Below are 13,416 nucleotides of genomic sequence, written 5' to 3' on the forward strand. Positions count from 1 at the left end.
TTTAGCAGAATTACTATGGATCAGGAAGGTGACATTCCCTTCTCATTCTTTATGTGATGAGTTCAAAGGGGAATTTTTATAATGATACAGTTCTCTGCTTTCCAGCTGCTATGGATACATAAGGCCTTAAGGAAACAGAAAAGTAGTTTTCGCTGCAGAAAAGTAGCCTTCTCTGTTTCACTATTCGGAATGGCCAATGGGCAGCCCAGCTCACTTTCTTTTCTACCAGAACTTGACTCCTGGCTTCTCATTTATAATCTCCCACATCCCTCCTCCCCACCACTCCACCAAACCTGTCCTCACCCCCAAGAGGAGAAAATATTTTCCTGGCCCGTTAACAAGGGTACCCAGCACCTTCACCTGACTTTGCTAGAGGGTACAGAGGCAAAAGAAGATAGGCACAGCCCAGTTTGTGACACGATTCTTATGAGGGACATAGGATAGTTTTTTTCCCTAGGGCCACTCAGACTCAGGAGAAGAAGAGAAAACCAGCTCAGTATGCATTCAGCCTTTTTACAAAGCCCTTGAATCTCAGTTTCTTTGAGGGTCTGGAAACCTCTAATCCTACTGGTTGGTTCTATGCAGCAGGGTTCAATCATTTAAAACAAACCTCCAGTACATGAAGGGAACTCTGCTCTTTTAAAACCTCCAAAGTTGATCCTTTAAGAGAAAACGGGTAATTTAATTTAAATTTGCTTCACTTGTTACTAAAGGGAAAGAACTCACAAATTGAGGATACGCAGGATCAGGACTCACTTACCTTGACCAGTGCAGAGTGCAGATACATGTTATGAGGCATGATAACAGCACCCACAACGCCCACGGCCTGCTCAATCTGCGGCGTGCGACAGCCTGAACAAGAGGGTATGAACATGCCCTTCAGCACCTCGGCCTGGTTGGGTTTCACTGTAATATACTGGACACCAACATCAAAGTGGTTAGCATCTACTCCCTCTGGTCATGGTCAGGCTCCATAATGTAAACAGGTGCCCCAGCCCTGGGCTATAATGGAATTTACAGTCCCCACTGTTCCCAACTACCCTGATGTGAATGATGTTCTGTTCCTCAGTGCAGCAGGCCTAGCAGGTCTTCAGTCCCTGGCAATGGGTACTATCCTGAAGGAGCACAGGGGTGGGAGGCAGAGAGAAGGGACCTTAATCTTGTCAGCCTCATAGGGTTTATGAATGGAGGCAAAAAGAATGAATAATTTTTTAAAAATCACTTAAATCTGACTCGCACGTTTCCTTCAACATTTACTCTGGGTTGGAAGTTTGAGGCCTAGTCCACATGTATTTGAGAACTACAGCGAAAAAGTCAAGCTCACCCAGGTCAACCAGCTGAAATCAATTTGTAACAAGGATTCAGAAGGAAGGGGACACTTTGCTCTTTCCCACATATCCATCCTTGCCCTGACCACCGCATTCCAACAAGGCCCTCTAAAGCTCCTTGAGTCTAAGTGCTGCTGCACAAAAAACAACGAAGCCTCCCTACTCTCTACCCCTACAATACAAATTTGGGGTCCATTCTGTAATTGACAACCATCACCCAGAAAGCTACAGGTCTGAATTCTGCTAGGCTGCTAAGTCAGACCCTGACAGCTGACTTCCCTTCCCCAAGGGGCAGTACAATGTCAAAGCAGCCCCCGTTCTGCAAGACAGACCCAAAGCAGGTTGGTTCTAAGGGATCTGGAACATAAGTCTGCTTTCTAGTCCAGGCTCCTGACTGATCTGGGAAGCCACACACATACCAGGGATGGCCTGGCTTGGGTGTGGAGATCTCTGAGACTGAGCTTGTCATTTCAGGACTGATGGAGGTACAAAATGGCTTATCCGTGTGTGGGATTTACTTCCTGTTTCTATAAAGTAACTGGCTTTTAGAAGCTAATAAGCAATCTATGAAACCTACTTCATATCCAAATGTGAGGGCCATGACGGTGATGAGAAAGCCAAAGAAGGCTTCCAGTTTCCGCAAACCTAAGGAAAGAAACATGGAAAGAAGGTTTCCTTAATGAGACATACTGCTTCTAAGGCAAAACTTGACCTTTTTTCCAACACTGTTTCCTCTCTGCATCCCCTCTCACCACAGCCCATAACTTCTCCTTACCATATTTGTCCAGAAAAAGAAACACGAAGGTATCTGCTATGGTAATGAGAACTCCACCCCACAGAGGAACCCTAGGCCAGAGATCAGAAATAAAGATGAGGGGAGGGTAGAGAAGAGGAGGGTGGAATAGCCCACCTCCCCAAACCCCAGAAAGGCCAAATTCTGGAGGAGGCAGGTGGCCCAGGCCTCTGCCAGCATGAGGAACACAGTGCCCACTGAGAAGAGAAGCCAACAACCTCTTCCTTCACAGCAGATGCCACTGCAGGGTGAGGATCAAAAGCCCTCCTCCACGCACTCAATGCAGTGTCCTTCTCACAGCTATTTCGCTGATAAGAGGTTCTCAGTCACACTTCCCCAGGGGACTCAATTTGTATCACATGCTCTCTTCACCCAGGGAGGTTTAGTGAAGGGCTAGGAATATTTGGGATGACTCAAAGTTTCAGGGGAAAAAAACTCACTTCCCAGAAGACAGGAGATTGATGGCAATAGCTGACCCTATGACTTCTTGCATATCGGAGCCTATGATGGCAGTCTCCACCATCAGCCACAGAATAATTCGGGGGACCTTAACACAAACAGTGGAGAAATCAAGTTCAAAATTAAGCTGACATTTCAGAGAACACTTCCTTGGAGATCCTGGGATTTTTGCACATATACATAGTTTGTCCCTAAAATCTTAGTGCATTTTGAACCTATTAAGCTTAAAGCTATACTAAGACTTTAGGCATACCCTGTATCATAGCATAGGCCAATGAGCAATGAGAACAATTACCCAGCTACATGTAGCGAAGTGCCATATTTTTGCTCCACCTGTCCCATCCTCAGAGCTCTCTTAACCAGACTCAGTTACAGAGAGGCAAACGTGCTTCTTTCCTTGTGGCATCAGGGGACAAGCAGAGAGGACATAATGGGGAAGCCACTTGTATTCTCATTCCATTCAATGGCACCCCTTAGGACAGGCAGGGGCCCTTCTTGCCCAACTGAAAATATCCTAAAAGTCTGAGGGATTAATATTTAACTGATGAAAATGTATTAGGCACCTACTACATGCACATACAGTCAAGAGGGGTAGAAGGGCAGTAAAGGAAAGGAATACAGAAGAAAAGGGGCCTCCTCTAGGTGAATCTAATTTGGAAACCAAACACACCTAAATGTGGAAAAGACTGAAGGACAGTTAATGTCACAGAGGCCCACAGGCAAACAAAGAAATGGACGGTGACATTAGTGACCCAGGTGCAGCGCAGCCTCAGCTTAAGGGAAGAGTCAGGTGGGTAAAATACCAAGCAGCTAGAGCCAAGCTCTGATCGTTACAGCAGGCTGGCTCACTGGGGACACAACAAAGACAGAAAGGAAGGAAGGACACCTTCCAACTACACTGCTGCTTGAAAAAGCCAATGATTCAGTCACAGCAAATACTGAAGTGCCTACTACATACTAGTTGCTAGCACAATGTTGAGGTAAAACAAGATCTCTACGCTCATGGACATTACAGTCCAGAAGACAGATAAGACACAAATACAGATGACTACAATATATAATATTAGAGAGGTACAAAACAAAGGACTTTGTGAGGTCCATGACATATGATTTTTACTGAGACGGAGGATGCAGAGAGTCTATCCAGAAAGGCTTCTTGGAGGAGGCGGCATCTGAATTGAACCTTAAAGGGTAAATAGAAATTAAACAGGCAAAGATAGAGAATATTCTAGGCACAGGAAGGAGTGCACACAAAGGCAGAGGGGGAAAGAGAGCACAGATAAAGGAGTCCAGTCTGGTTGGAACAAGGCAAAATGAACAGTGGTGGCTAGACAGAAACAGAAGACGCTAATGACCTGGGTATACAAACCAGAGGGTGAAAACCCTCAAAAGACAAAAAAAGATGTTTCTTCTTCCATATCCCAGAAATACAAGAAGAAAGTAGGCATTTGAAGGAAGGAAGGAAAGAAGGAGGGAAAGTGTGAGGTCTTTGTCTGAGAGGCCAGGCAGGGGGGTCTGTAGAGAAGAGGGAAGTGTACCACTCAGCATTACAGATGTGAGGCAAACACTGAGGGTCATCTCTGTGCTGGGGCTTTGGAGAAGAGAAAAAAAGCCACCCAGCCACTGCTCTCTAAGCCTCCCAATGTGATGGTGGGTGGCTAGGTTATGGCAGGCAGGCACAAGACTTGGGTCTGAAGTCCTAGCTGTGGGGTTTAACAGTGGTCTGACCCTCGGCCTGTTTCCTTGTCAATAAAGTGAAGATAACAGTATTTGCCCTCTCCACATCACAAGCATAGAAGAGATTAGGATGACAGATGAGTTAACCTTTATATGGTGTTTTGTAAACTCTAAAGTGCTATGTAAACATTAGCTATTATTATTCATTATTAAAAGAACTCTTTTTAAGAGCAACTTTGAGTGAACAAGTTATTTTGACTATTATAAATACCCAAATTAACCATAAAAGGACATTTGAAGAAAAACACTATCTGTACCCAGAGAAAAAACTGACAAATAGAAGTATGTATAAAATAATTTTACAAATAGACCTGTTTGTGTCTAATGGTAGCCATGTGGGGGAGGGAAGGGGGGTGAAGAAATTTACATGGTAATTTTGTTATATATTTGATAGGAATAGCAAGTTGTGCATAGTAGATTTGCAGTTTCATGTGCAATCACCTTTTTTTTATTGTACTAGATTATGGAAATGCATTTTTTTCCCATAAATTAAAAAAAATTTTTAAAAAGAGAACTCCCGGATCAATGAAATCACAGGTCCATTTAAGGGAAAATATAACAAACTACAGTAGAGAGACTTACAAAGGAAACTGTTGAAGCTATTCACGTGAAAGTACAGACAATAGGGATGAAAGGGGCCTTAGCAGGAATGCCTGGTCCAGAATGCAGTCAGTATGGGGGATGCTTGGAATGAGCCTCAAGGTTCCAAAGGAGGGGAGGAACTACTGTGGCTTGGCAATCAGTCACAGCATCACAGCTCTCGGGGGCAGCAGAGGGAGTCACTGACCTTGGGATACTGCCGGTGACACACTTCAGCGAGATGCAGGCCTGTAACCACACCCAGCCTGGCTGCCAGGCGCTGCAGCAGGAGCCCCACGATAGTGGCCAGGAGGAGAACCCAGAGCAACTAGGAAAAATGAATTCCCCCAGGATGGAGGACACGCTCATCAGACAACTGCGAAAGACCTTCCTTTCCGACACAAAGCTTCCTTGGAAATCTTTGGGCAGGAGCCATACATTCAGACTTGGACCCCAGAGGAGACAATCTGGAGACTAGATAGAGCCTGGGCTCTATCTAGTCTTGGTCTACACCTGACCTGCTGGGACAACTGAGCAAATCCCTGTAACTCTGTGTGTCTCAATTTTTCCAACTCTAACATAACCCCCTCCTCTTTTTTAGAGGAACAAAGGTGAAAAGAAAGACCTAATGGGAAAAGTGTTTTGCATTTGACAGTAATAAGATTTTTTTCAGGCTCCCCTAAAATTCTGGATTCTGAAACCTGAGATTTCACTGGTAAAGTGAACTCATAAATGAGGAAATTACCCCCACCAATGTAGGCAGCATCTTCTCTGAAACTTCTAGTCTTAGAGAGATGACCACTGAGAGGTTCACAGACAGCATGTGTCAGAGACAGGACCTGAACCCAGGGCTTGCTGACATGGAAGCGAGTACAGTAACTGTACCCCACACTGCTTTTCTAGCATCTGCATAAAGACTCAATAGCCCTCAATCCTGACATGTCAAGGGCAGAAAGGATGTGTGTTGTACAGAGAAGGGGGAAAAGCCAAAGACTCACCTTAAACTGGGCCACCGCCCCGACTGCAAATCGGATTCGATGTTCCCTGGATCCAGATAAGCAATGCTCATGAGGAAGCCAGGCCCTGTAAAGGCCCAGAGTTTGCGGAAGCTAAAGCAAGAATACTACACAAGAAACAAGATATGAGGAGGACAAATTGAGCTTTGCTCCAAATTGAAAACTGCAAAACCATTATTACAGAAGGGGTCTTATAACACCTAACTGTAACAAAAGTGAAGGGTTTTGGGTGGGTACTTCTCTCCTCCTCCTCTGCACACTGCAGGAGCACCTCCTTTTCCAGTACATAGGTATGACATACCCAGAAGAATACCCTCATCACTCTGATCACCCTTACCCTCTAACTATACTAACAATACCCAAGTAAAATCCAAACAGCTCTGAAGCCATCATGAGGAAGAAAACAAACAGCTTTTGTTTGGGACAGAAAGAAAAACATGCCCACAGAAAGGAGCAAGCTAGCTCCCTTCTCTCTCAGCCAGTCTGCCCACAGCAGAATCCTAAAAGCCAAAGTCCAGTTTTTAGAGACTGTTTGCCAAAGTTCAGAACCTTTGGATTTCACTGGGCAGGAGTGGTAATGAGCTGATCCTACAGGGGACCCCAAGGCTGGATCCTGAGAGCTGAGTGGCTCCTGAGGGATTCTGCAGGACACCTAAGCTCTCTGGATCTTCCCTCTGTGTCCTTGCTACTAACCTCCTCCTCGGGAATGGAGACCTTCTCATCAAAGTAGGTGGTAAAAGGCTCTTCCTGAGATGCAGAGGCTCGTGAAGGGGAGTGACTACTGTAGATGGTGTTAACAGCGTCCAGGCTGGCAGTATCCCCATGGTCTCCAGAACCATCTTCTAAAGTCATGTGTAAAAATGGAAAGAATCAGTTTGGGGAAAAATCCACAACAACCCCCACCCCCCACCCCCAACAAAAACCTTAGCACTCCATCATATCATTGTTATCAGCCCAAAATTTCAATGCCGAAAGATATCTAAGACACAAAGAGAAAACAGTAGACAAGCCCTATAACTCATCCAGACCAATGTAAATAGTACTTCTTAGTAAGAACTTTCCTATGTCCTCCTCTAGTACCCAAAGAGAAAAAAAATTATATTTTCTATAATGCAGTTTTCCTCTCAAATTCACTCTCCATCAGGGCCACCTCATTCCCAGCATTTAAAGAAATAAATCAAGCCTGGAAAATGGCAGGACTCACGGTTTAGACACTCCTTGACCATTACAGATCAGGTTCCATGTGCTTCCCAGAAATTTAAAAAAAAAAATTCTACAGAACTGTGATGCTCAGGGCAAAATGCAGAAAGTCAATGAGTATAGAATTTCCCCAAGTGTTCTGCCTCTCCTTATTCCTGACTCAATCACCATTAGCCAGTCATGTGCTGATCAAGGCCTCAGGACAGGCTAGCTGAAAGCAGACTACTATCTATATACTCCTTCCCCATTCCTGCAATTATCTTAGAGGGAGCGAGCAAAGGCTGGCAAAAGAGTTGGGGGAGGAGGAGGCCAGCTCACTCCATTCATGAAGACCAGGCTCCCACAGCCACCAGCGGACCCACGTTTGCTTGGAGTGAACAGATCAAGCCTGTGACTCTATAACCTCGAGTTTGGGGGGATTGTTTTGTCTTTTGGGAGGGCATGGGTGAAGGCAGTAGAGGAGAAGCTCTCATTTTACAGGATGACCTGAGTGGCAGAATGGACAAAGTACTGAGTGCACTGGGCTGAGTCAGGAAGATCTGAGTTTGAATGCTTCCTCAGGAATTTATTAGCTACTGGCAAGTTATTTAAGTTCTCAGCCTCAGTTTCCTCAAGTTAATAGCACCTACCCCACAGGTGAGACAATCAAAAGCACTCTGCAAATCTCGAGAGTGCTAATCTAAGCATTAGCTATTATTATCATCACCTCAGAGTGACTAAAAAGCTAAGAGAAAGACCACAAAACAGTGGATCTAGGATGATCTAGAATTCTGGGCTTCTTACATTTTTTCTACTCTAAGAAGTGCTGAAAGAGAGTAGCAATCTATTCTACCACAAATTCAGAGGTGAAAGTTTTAGAGCTCAGGATTGCTCAGCCCAAGTACACGACAGGGAAGAGGGTACAGAACAAGAGGCACTCTCCTGACATATCCATAAACATCTCTTAAAACCTCCAATGGCTCTCACTGTTCACAATCAGAACAATAAGGAATAGGAATACTCTATCCAGAGGGAGCAGACAAGGTTTTCAATTACATTCTGATGCCCTGGGGGCCAGGTCCAGAAGAGAAAACAAAGATAACCATAACCAACCACAAACATCGGCAGCTGCGGAAGAGCCTAACCAGGCCATCATATAGCTCCAGAGACAGCCTAGAACCTCAGTCTTACCTCCTTGGCCATTTCAGATCAGAAATGCAACATACCTTGACATGATGACAACCCACTCTAACTTACTACCTAAAAGTAGAGCAAACTTGTGGACATCACTGTAATAATCAGAAGATAAAATTTTGGAAGGGGATAGAGGAGATGATTTACAAAGCTGTTTAAAACATCACCAAGGGGCAGCTAGGTAGCGTAGTAGATAGAGCACTGGCTCTGGATTCAGGAGGACCTGAGTTCAAATCTGGCCTCAGACACATAACATTTACCAGCTGCGTGAACCTGGGCAAGTCACTTAACCCTATTACCTAACCAAAAACAAAAACAATAAAACAATAAAACGTCATCAACAAATAACACAAAACTTCAGATTACCAGCAGGCATCTTCTGGTTAGAACTTAATGTCATGGCAGAAGCCGGTGCACCCGAGGACTTCGAATAAGATTCTAGAAAGGGGAGAGAAAATGAACAAGAATAAACCAACAAGCAGAGGATCAGCGCTTGTCAACATTACTGCTGTTACATGTCAGTGTGGCCCCCATCTCCCACTTCATGAACAGTTTCATAAACACGAAATAATCTGAACAATTCTTTTTGGAATCTGATCAAACCAATATCTAATCAAATGAGGTGAGTTTCAATTCTGTATGAAATATTTCTGCTGCCAAGACTTCACAAGCTGGACAAGTAAAGAGAGTCATTTCAAAGGGGTAAGTTTATCATATAATACCGAAGTCACAGAATCATACAATTGCAGTGCTACAAAATACACCTTATTATATATACTCCACGTGTAAGAAAACATACATCATGTATGAATTAGAGGTCTAAAAAAGTTCTTAAGAGTTTAACTAGTACAGCTGCTATATTTCCCTAAACCCAAACCCTCTAAATATAGATGGTTGCCTCTCCTGTTCTCCAGGGACAAAAATTCACATCCCACTTTGGCTGCCTCCTCCAGCATGCAAATCATTCTTAACAGCCAAGCCCTTTACATCTGTTCTCATTACAACGCAAGTCTCTGCTGCCTTCCTACCTTCTGTTCAGTCCTGTGGGGCCATGGGGAACTGCTAAGTTTTCTGCTCTGAGTGCTACTCAGACTATGTTGGCTCCTTCTTTTTCAGATTAAATAAATTATTTTGACCTCTCACAGTTCTTGTTCTTCAACCTTGATACTCTGTAGCTCCTTTAGGGATGGTTTTCTAGTTTCTGGCAGGCAAGTTCTTGAATTTGCCACAGGAAAAGCCTTTTTGCCCTATTTAAATTTTCTGTGACCTAAACCTAGAGTTGGGCTATCATTCCAATGTCACCAATGTAATAAATGCATAATAAGCATCATATGAATGGTCAGCTCTTAAAACATCTCCCGTTCTGGTGTCCAGCTGCTAAATTTTAAAAAAGAAAATGAGGCTCTCAGTAGTCAGAAGAGATGGGTCATAAAGTTCATGCACTTTATTCAGAAAGTGCTTTGGACTCTCACTCAGACAGAACACATCTATTTTTATTATAAAACCTAGTTCTAATAAATTTCCAAATTTGATTTCTAAGCTTAATGCAGTTGAGGGGCAGCTAGGTGGTACAGTGGATAGAGCACGGGCCCTGGAGTCAGGAGGACATGAGTTCAAATCCGGTCTCAGACCAGACACTTCATACTTACTAGCTGTGTGACGCTGGGCAAATCACTTAACCTCAATTGCCTCATATAAAAACAAAAGCAAAAACAAAACAAAACAAGCTTAATGCAGTTGAGAAACAGCTGAAAGTGTGGTTGCTATAAGCAAGAACACTGACAATGAAGAAAAGACGGGCGAATATATCAGTATGTTTTTTTTGATCTGTTCCTGGCTTTTTTTTCTTAAAGGAAATAAGAACCACAGAGAAAAGAAAATGAAGTTTCTAGCTCAATTACATCATTGTGCTTTTTGTGTTGTTCTCCCTCTGATTTTTCATAGCCATACTTTGGTATTTCAAGGACTTGTGATGTTATTGGGGTGGGCACTCTCTCCACTGAAATGCACTACAATCCCTTTACAACGTAGCTCTCTGTTTTTGAGAACTGCTGTGGCCAAAAAACTCATGATCCTGTGACCAACGTGATGACAAGTCTCTCCAAATTTAGAATGACCCTCAGATAACACAACACAGTCCATTCTCAGGCTCAAAGCCTTTCCTGCTTGGTGGGACCTGCTAAATCCCGGGTTCTGCCATCAGAGCCTTCTAGGAAGGAAACCTCCATGGGCTGGTGGCTATTAAACAGCATGTCAGAAACAAGGACCTCTTCTTTGTTGTTGCCTTTATCTTCCATTCTGTCAGATGGTGGTGTTGTTGAGGTTTAGGGGTGCTGGGACCCCAAAATCACAACATGTGGGTCCTGCCTGAATGAATTCGACCCAAGCCTTCTTTCAGCCAAAGACAAGGTTTATTTAAAGAATCTGCCATATTGGCCAGACTCATAAGGAATCTAAGCATTTGTATCACTAATACAAGTGGACCAGATCTTAGGAATCTGAGCCCTTGACTAGACTCTTAAAGAATCTCAACCCAGTATATAATACCTCCTTTTTTAAAAGATCTGTCTCCAAAATAATAATAATAATGATATGTTATCTGGAAAACTAGTCTTTCTGGAATTATTCATTATACCAGTTTTTGGATAGCAAAAGTTCTTGTTTTTCTATCATCTGGAAAGCCAAAACAGCATCTAGAAATGCACATTAGCTTAGCAAGTAGCAAATTTAAAAATCTATGGCCAAAAAAAAAAAATCCATGGCAAAAAGCAAATACTATAGGAGGCAACTAGATGGCATAGTGGATAGAGCATTGGCTCTGGAGTCAGGAGCACCTGAGTTCAAATCCAGCCTGAGACCCATAACACTCACTAGCTGTGTGACTCTGGGCAAGTCACTTAACAAGAAGGAAGGAAGGAAGGAAGGAGAGAGAGAGAGAGAGAGAGAGAGAGAGAGAGAGAGAGAGAGAGAGAGAGAGAGAGAGAGAGAGAAAGAAAGAAAGAAAGAAAGAAAGAAAGAAAGAAAGAAAGAAAGAAAGAAAAGAAAAGAAGTACTATGACCAGAGAGAGTACAAAGAAGCTGGCCTCTTCTCTTCAGCCTCAAGGCTGTGTATCTATTGCCCTCCTTTATGCAATGGGAGAGGGAAGAGAAGATAAAGTGGACTATAATTTATAATTTTTACAACCAAAGTCATCAATCCCTCAACTACATCTTCTACAGATTGTTTACTGGACATAATTTCCTTTGGGCTCTAAATCTCCATGAAATTTAGTTACCAGGAAATATTTTGTTCAGTGGGACAGTCTCAGCTACCAACACAAGATTCACTTCCTTGCACAGGATATTTAAACAGCTAGAAATTGGCACATAGCTGCATTTCCAGCAAAAACATTTATGCATTTTTCCTTTTAAATATTTTTTATTTATTTAATTTAATTACGCAAAACATATTTTCATATTAGCCACATTGCAAAAAAGGGGGGGGGGAAGAAAAATGAAGAAAGTGAAAAAATTCTGCCTCAATCTGTACTCAGAGTTCTTCAGTTCACTCTCCGGAGATGGACAGCATTTTTCATCATGACTTCTTGGGAATTGTCTTGCATCATTCTATTGAGCAGAGTAGCTAAGACTTTCTATAGTTTATCAACACTACAATATTGCTGTTTACTATACACAATATTCTCCTAGTCTTCCCTTTGCATCAGTTAATACAAGTTGTCCCAGGTTTTTCTAAAACTACCAGTGGTCTTTGTCATTTCTTACAACAAAATAGGATTCCATCACAACCATATCCACAACCTGTTCAGCCATTCCCCAACTCATGGCTATTCCCTCCTTCTCCAATTATCTGCTGCTATATTATTTACAATTATTAGCTGCTATAAATATTTTTATACATATAGCTTCTTTTCCTTTTTCTTTGACCTCTTTGGGATACAGATATAGTAGTGGTGCTGCTGGGTCAAAGCATATGCAGTTTTATACCCCTTGGGGCATAGTTCCAAATTGGTCTCCAGAAGGATTGCACCAGCTCACAATTCCACCAACTATTCATTAGTGTATCTATTTGTCGCTTTCCTTTCCTATCATGTTAGCTAATATGATAGGTGTGGGGTGGTACGCTGGAGCTCTTTTAATTTGCATTTCTCTAATTAATAGTGAATTAGAGTATTTTTTTACATGACTATCGATAGCTTTGATTTCTTCATAAGAAAACTATCTATTCAGTTTTTCAGTCGTGCCAGACTCTTCATAAGCTCATTTAGAGTTTTCTTGGCAAGGACTGGAGTGGTCTGCCACTTCCTTCTCCAGCTTATTTTACAGATGAGAAACTGAGGCAAACAAGATTAAAGGACTTGCCCAGGGTCACACAGCTAGTAAGCATCTGAGAGCAGAACTCAGGAGGAGTAGTCTTCCTGACTCTAGGCTGGGCACTCTGTTCACTGTGCCACCCAACTGCCCCTTTATATGCTTTGACCATTTATCACCTGGCAAACAGCTCTTACTTTTAATAAATAATAAAATCAGTTCTCTACATATGGGACAGCTTAGATGGCGCAAAGGATAGAGTGCCAGGCCCAGAGTCAAAAGACTCATCTTCCCAAGTTCAAATCTGGCCTCCGAAAACTTGCTAGTTGTGTGACTCTGGGCAAGTCACTTAATCCTGTTTGTTTCATTTTCCTCATCTATAAAATAAGCTGGAGAAGAAACTGATAAACCACTCCAGTGTCTTTGCCAAGAAAACCCCAAAGGGGGTCATGAAAAGTCGAACACAACTGAAACGACTGAACAACAACATCCTTATGTATAAGTAGTAAGGCCTTTATCAGAAAAACTTGCTGTAAAATCCCCCCCTTTCCTGTTTTCCTTCAAAAATAGTGGCTGCATTAGTTTTGCTTGTGCAAAACCTTTTAAATTTAATGTTAATTAAAACTAGCCATTTTACTTCCCAATATCCTCTCTCTTGTTTGGTCATAAATTCTTCCCTTATCCATAAATCTGACAGGTATTACATACTCCCCCAATTTGCTTATAATATCATCCTTTATGCCTAAATCATGTACCCATTTTGACCTTATCTTGGTAGACAGTATGAGATGTTGGTCTATACCTAGTTTCTGACAAACTGTTT

The 13,416-nt window shown here is 42.7% G+C and overlaps 1 protein-coding gene across 1 annotated transcript in view; it reads right to left on the reverse strand.

The window, feature by feature from the left end:
* Positions 1 to 13,416, reverse strand: part of SLC11A2 (solute carrier family 11 member 2) — a 48,592-nt gene that overhangs the window by 20,155 nt on the left and 15,021 nt on the right. The window contains 9 exon segments of the mRNA XM_020966125.2: positions 761 to 916; positions 1,906 to 1,973; positions 2,104 to 2,174; positions 2,562 to 2,668; positions 5,105 to 5,224; positions 5,895 to 5,917; positions 5,920 to 6,019; positions 6,606 to 6,754; positions 8,652 to 8,723. Coding sequence (XP_020821784.1) covers positions 761 to 916; positions 1,906 to 1,973; positions 2,104 to 2,174; positions 2,562 to 2,668; positions 5,105 to 5,224; positions 5,895 to 5,917; positions 5,920 to 6,019; positions 6,606 to 6,754; positions 8,652 to 8,723 — 866 coding nt within the window.

The sequence above is a fragment of the Phascolarctos cinereus genome, unplaced genomic scaffold, assembly GCF_003287225.1.
Source record: "Phascolarctos cinereus isolate Bilbo 61053 unplaced genomic scaffold, phaCin_HiC Scaffold_1;HRSCAF=81, whole genome shotgun sequence".
Classification (NCBI taxonomy): domain Eukaryota; kingdom Metazoa; phylum Chordata; class Mammalia; order Diprotodontia; family Phascolarctidae; genus Phascolarctos; species Phascolarctos cinereus.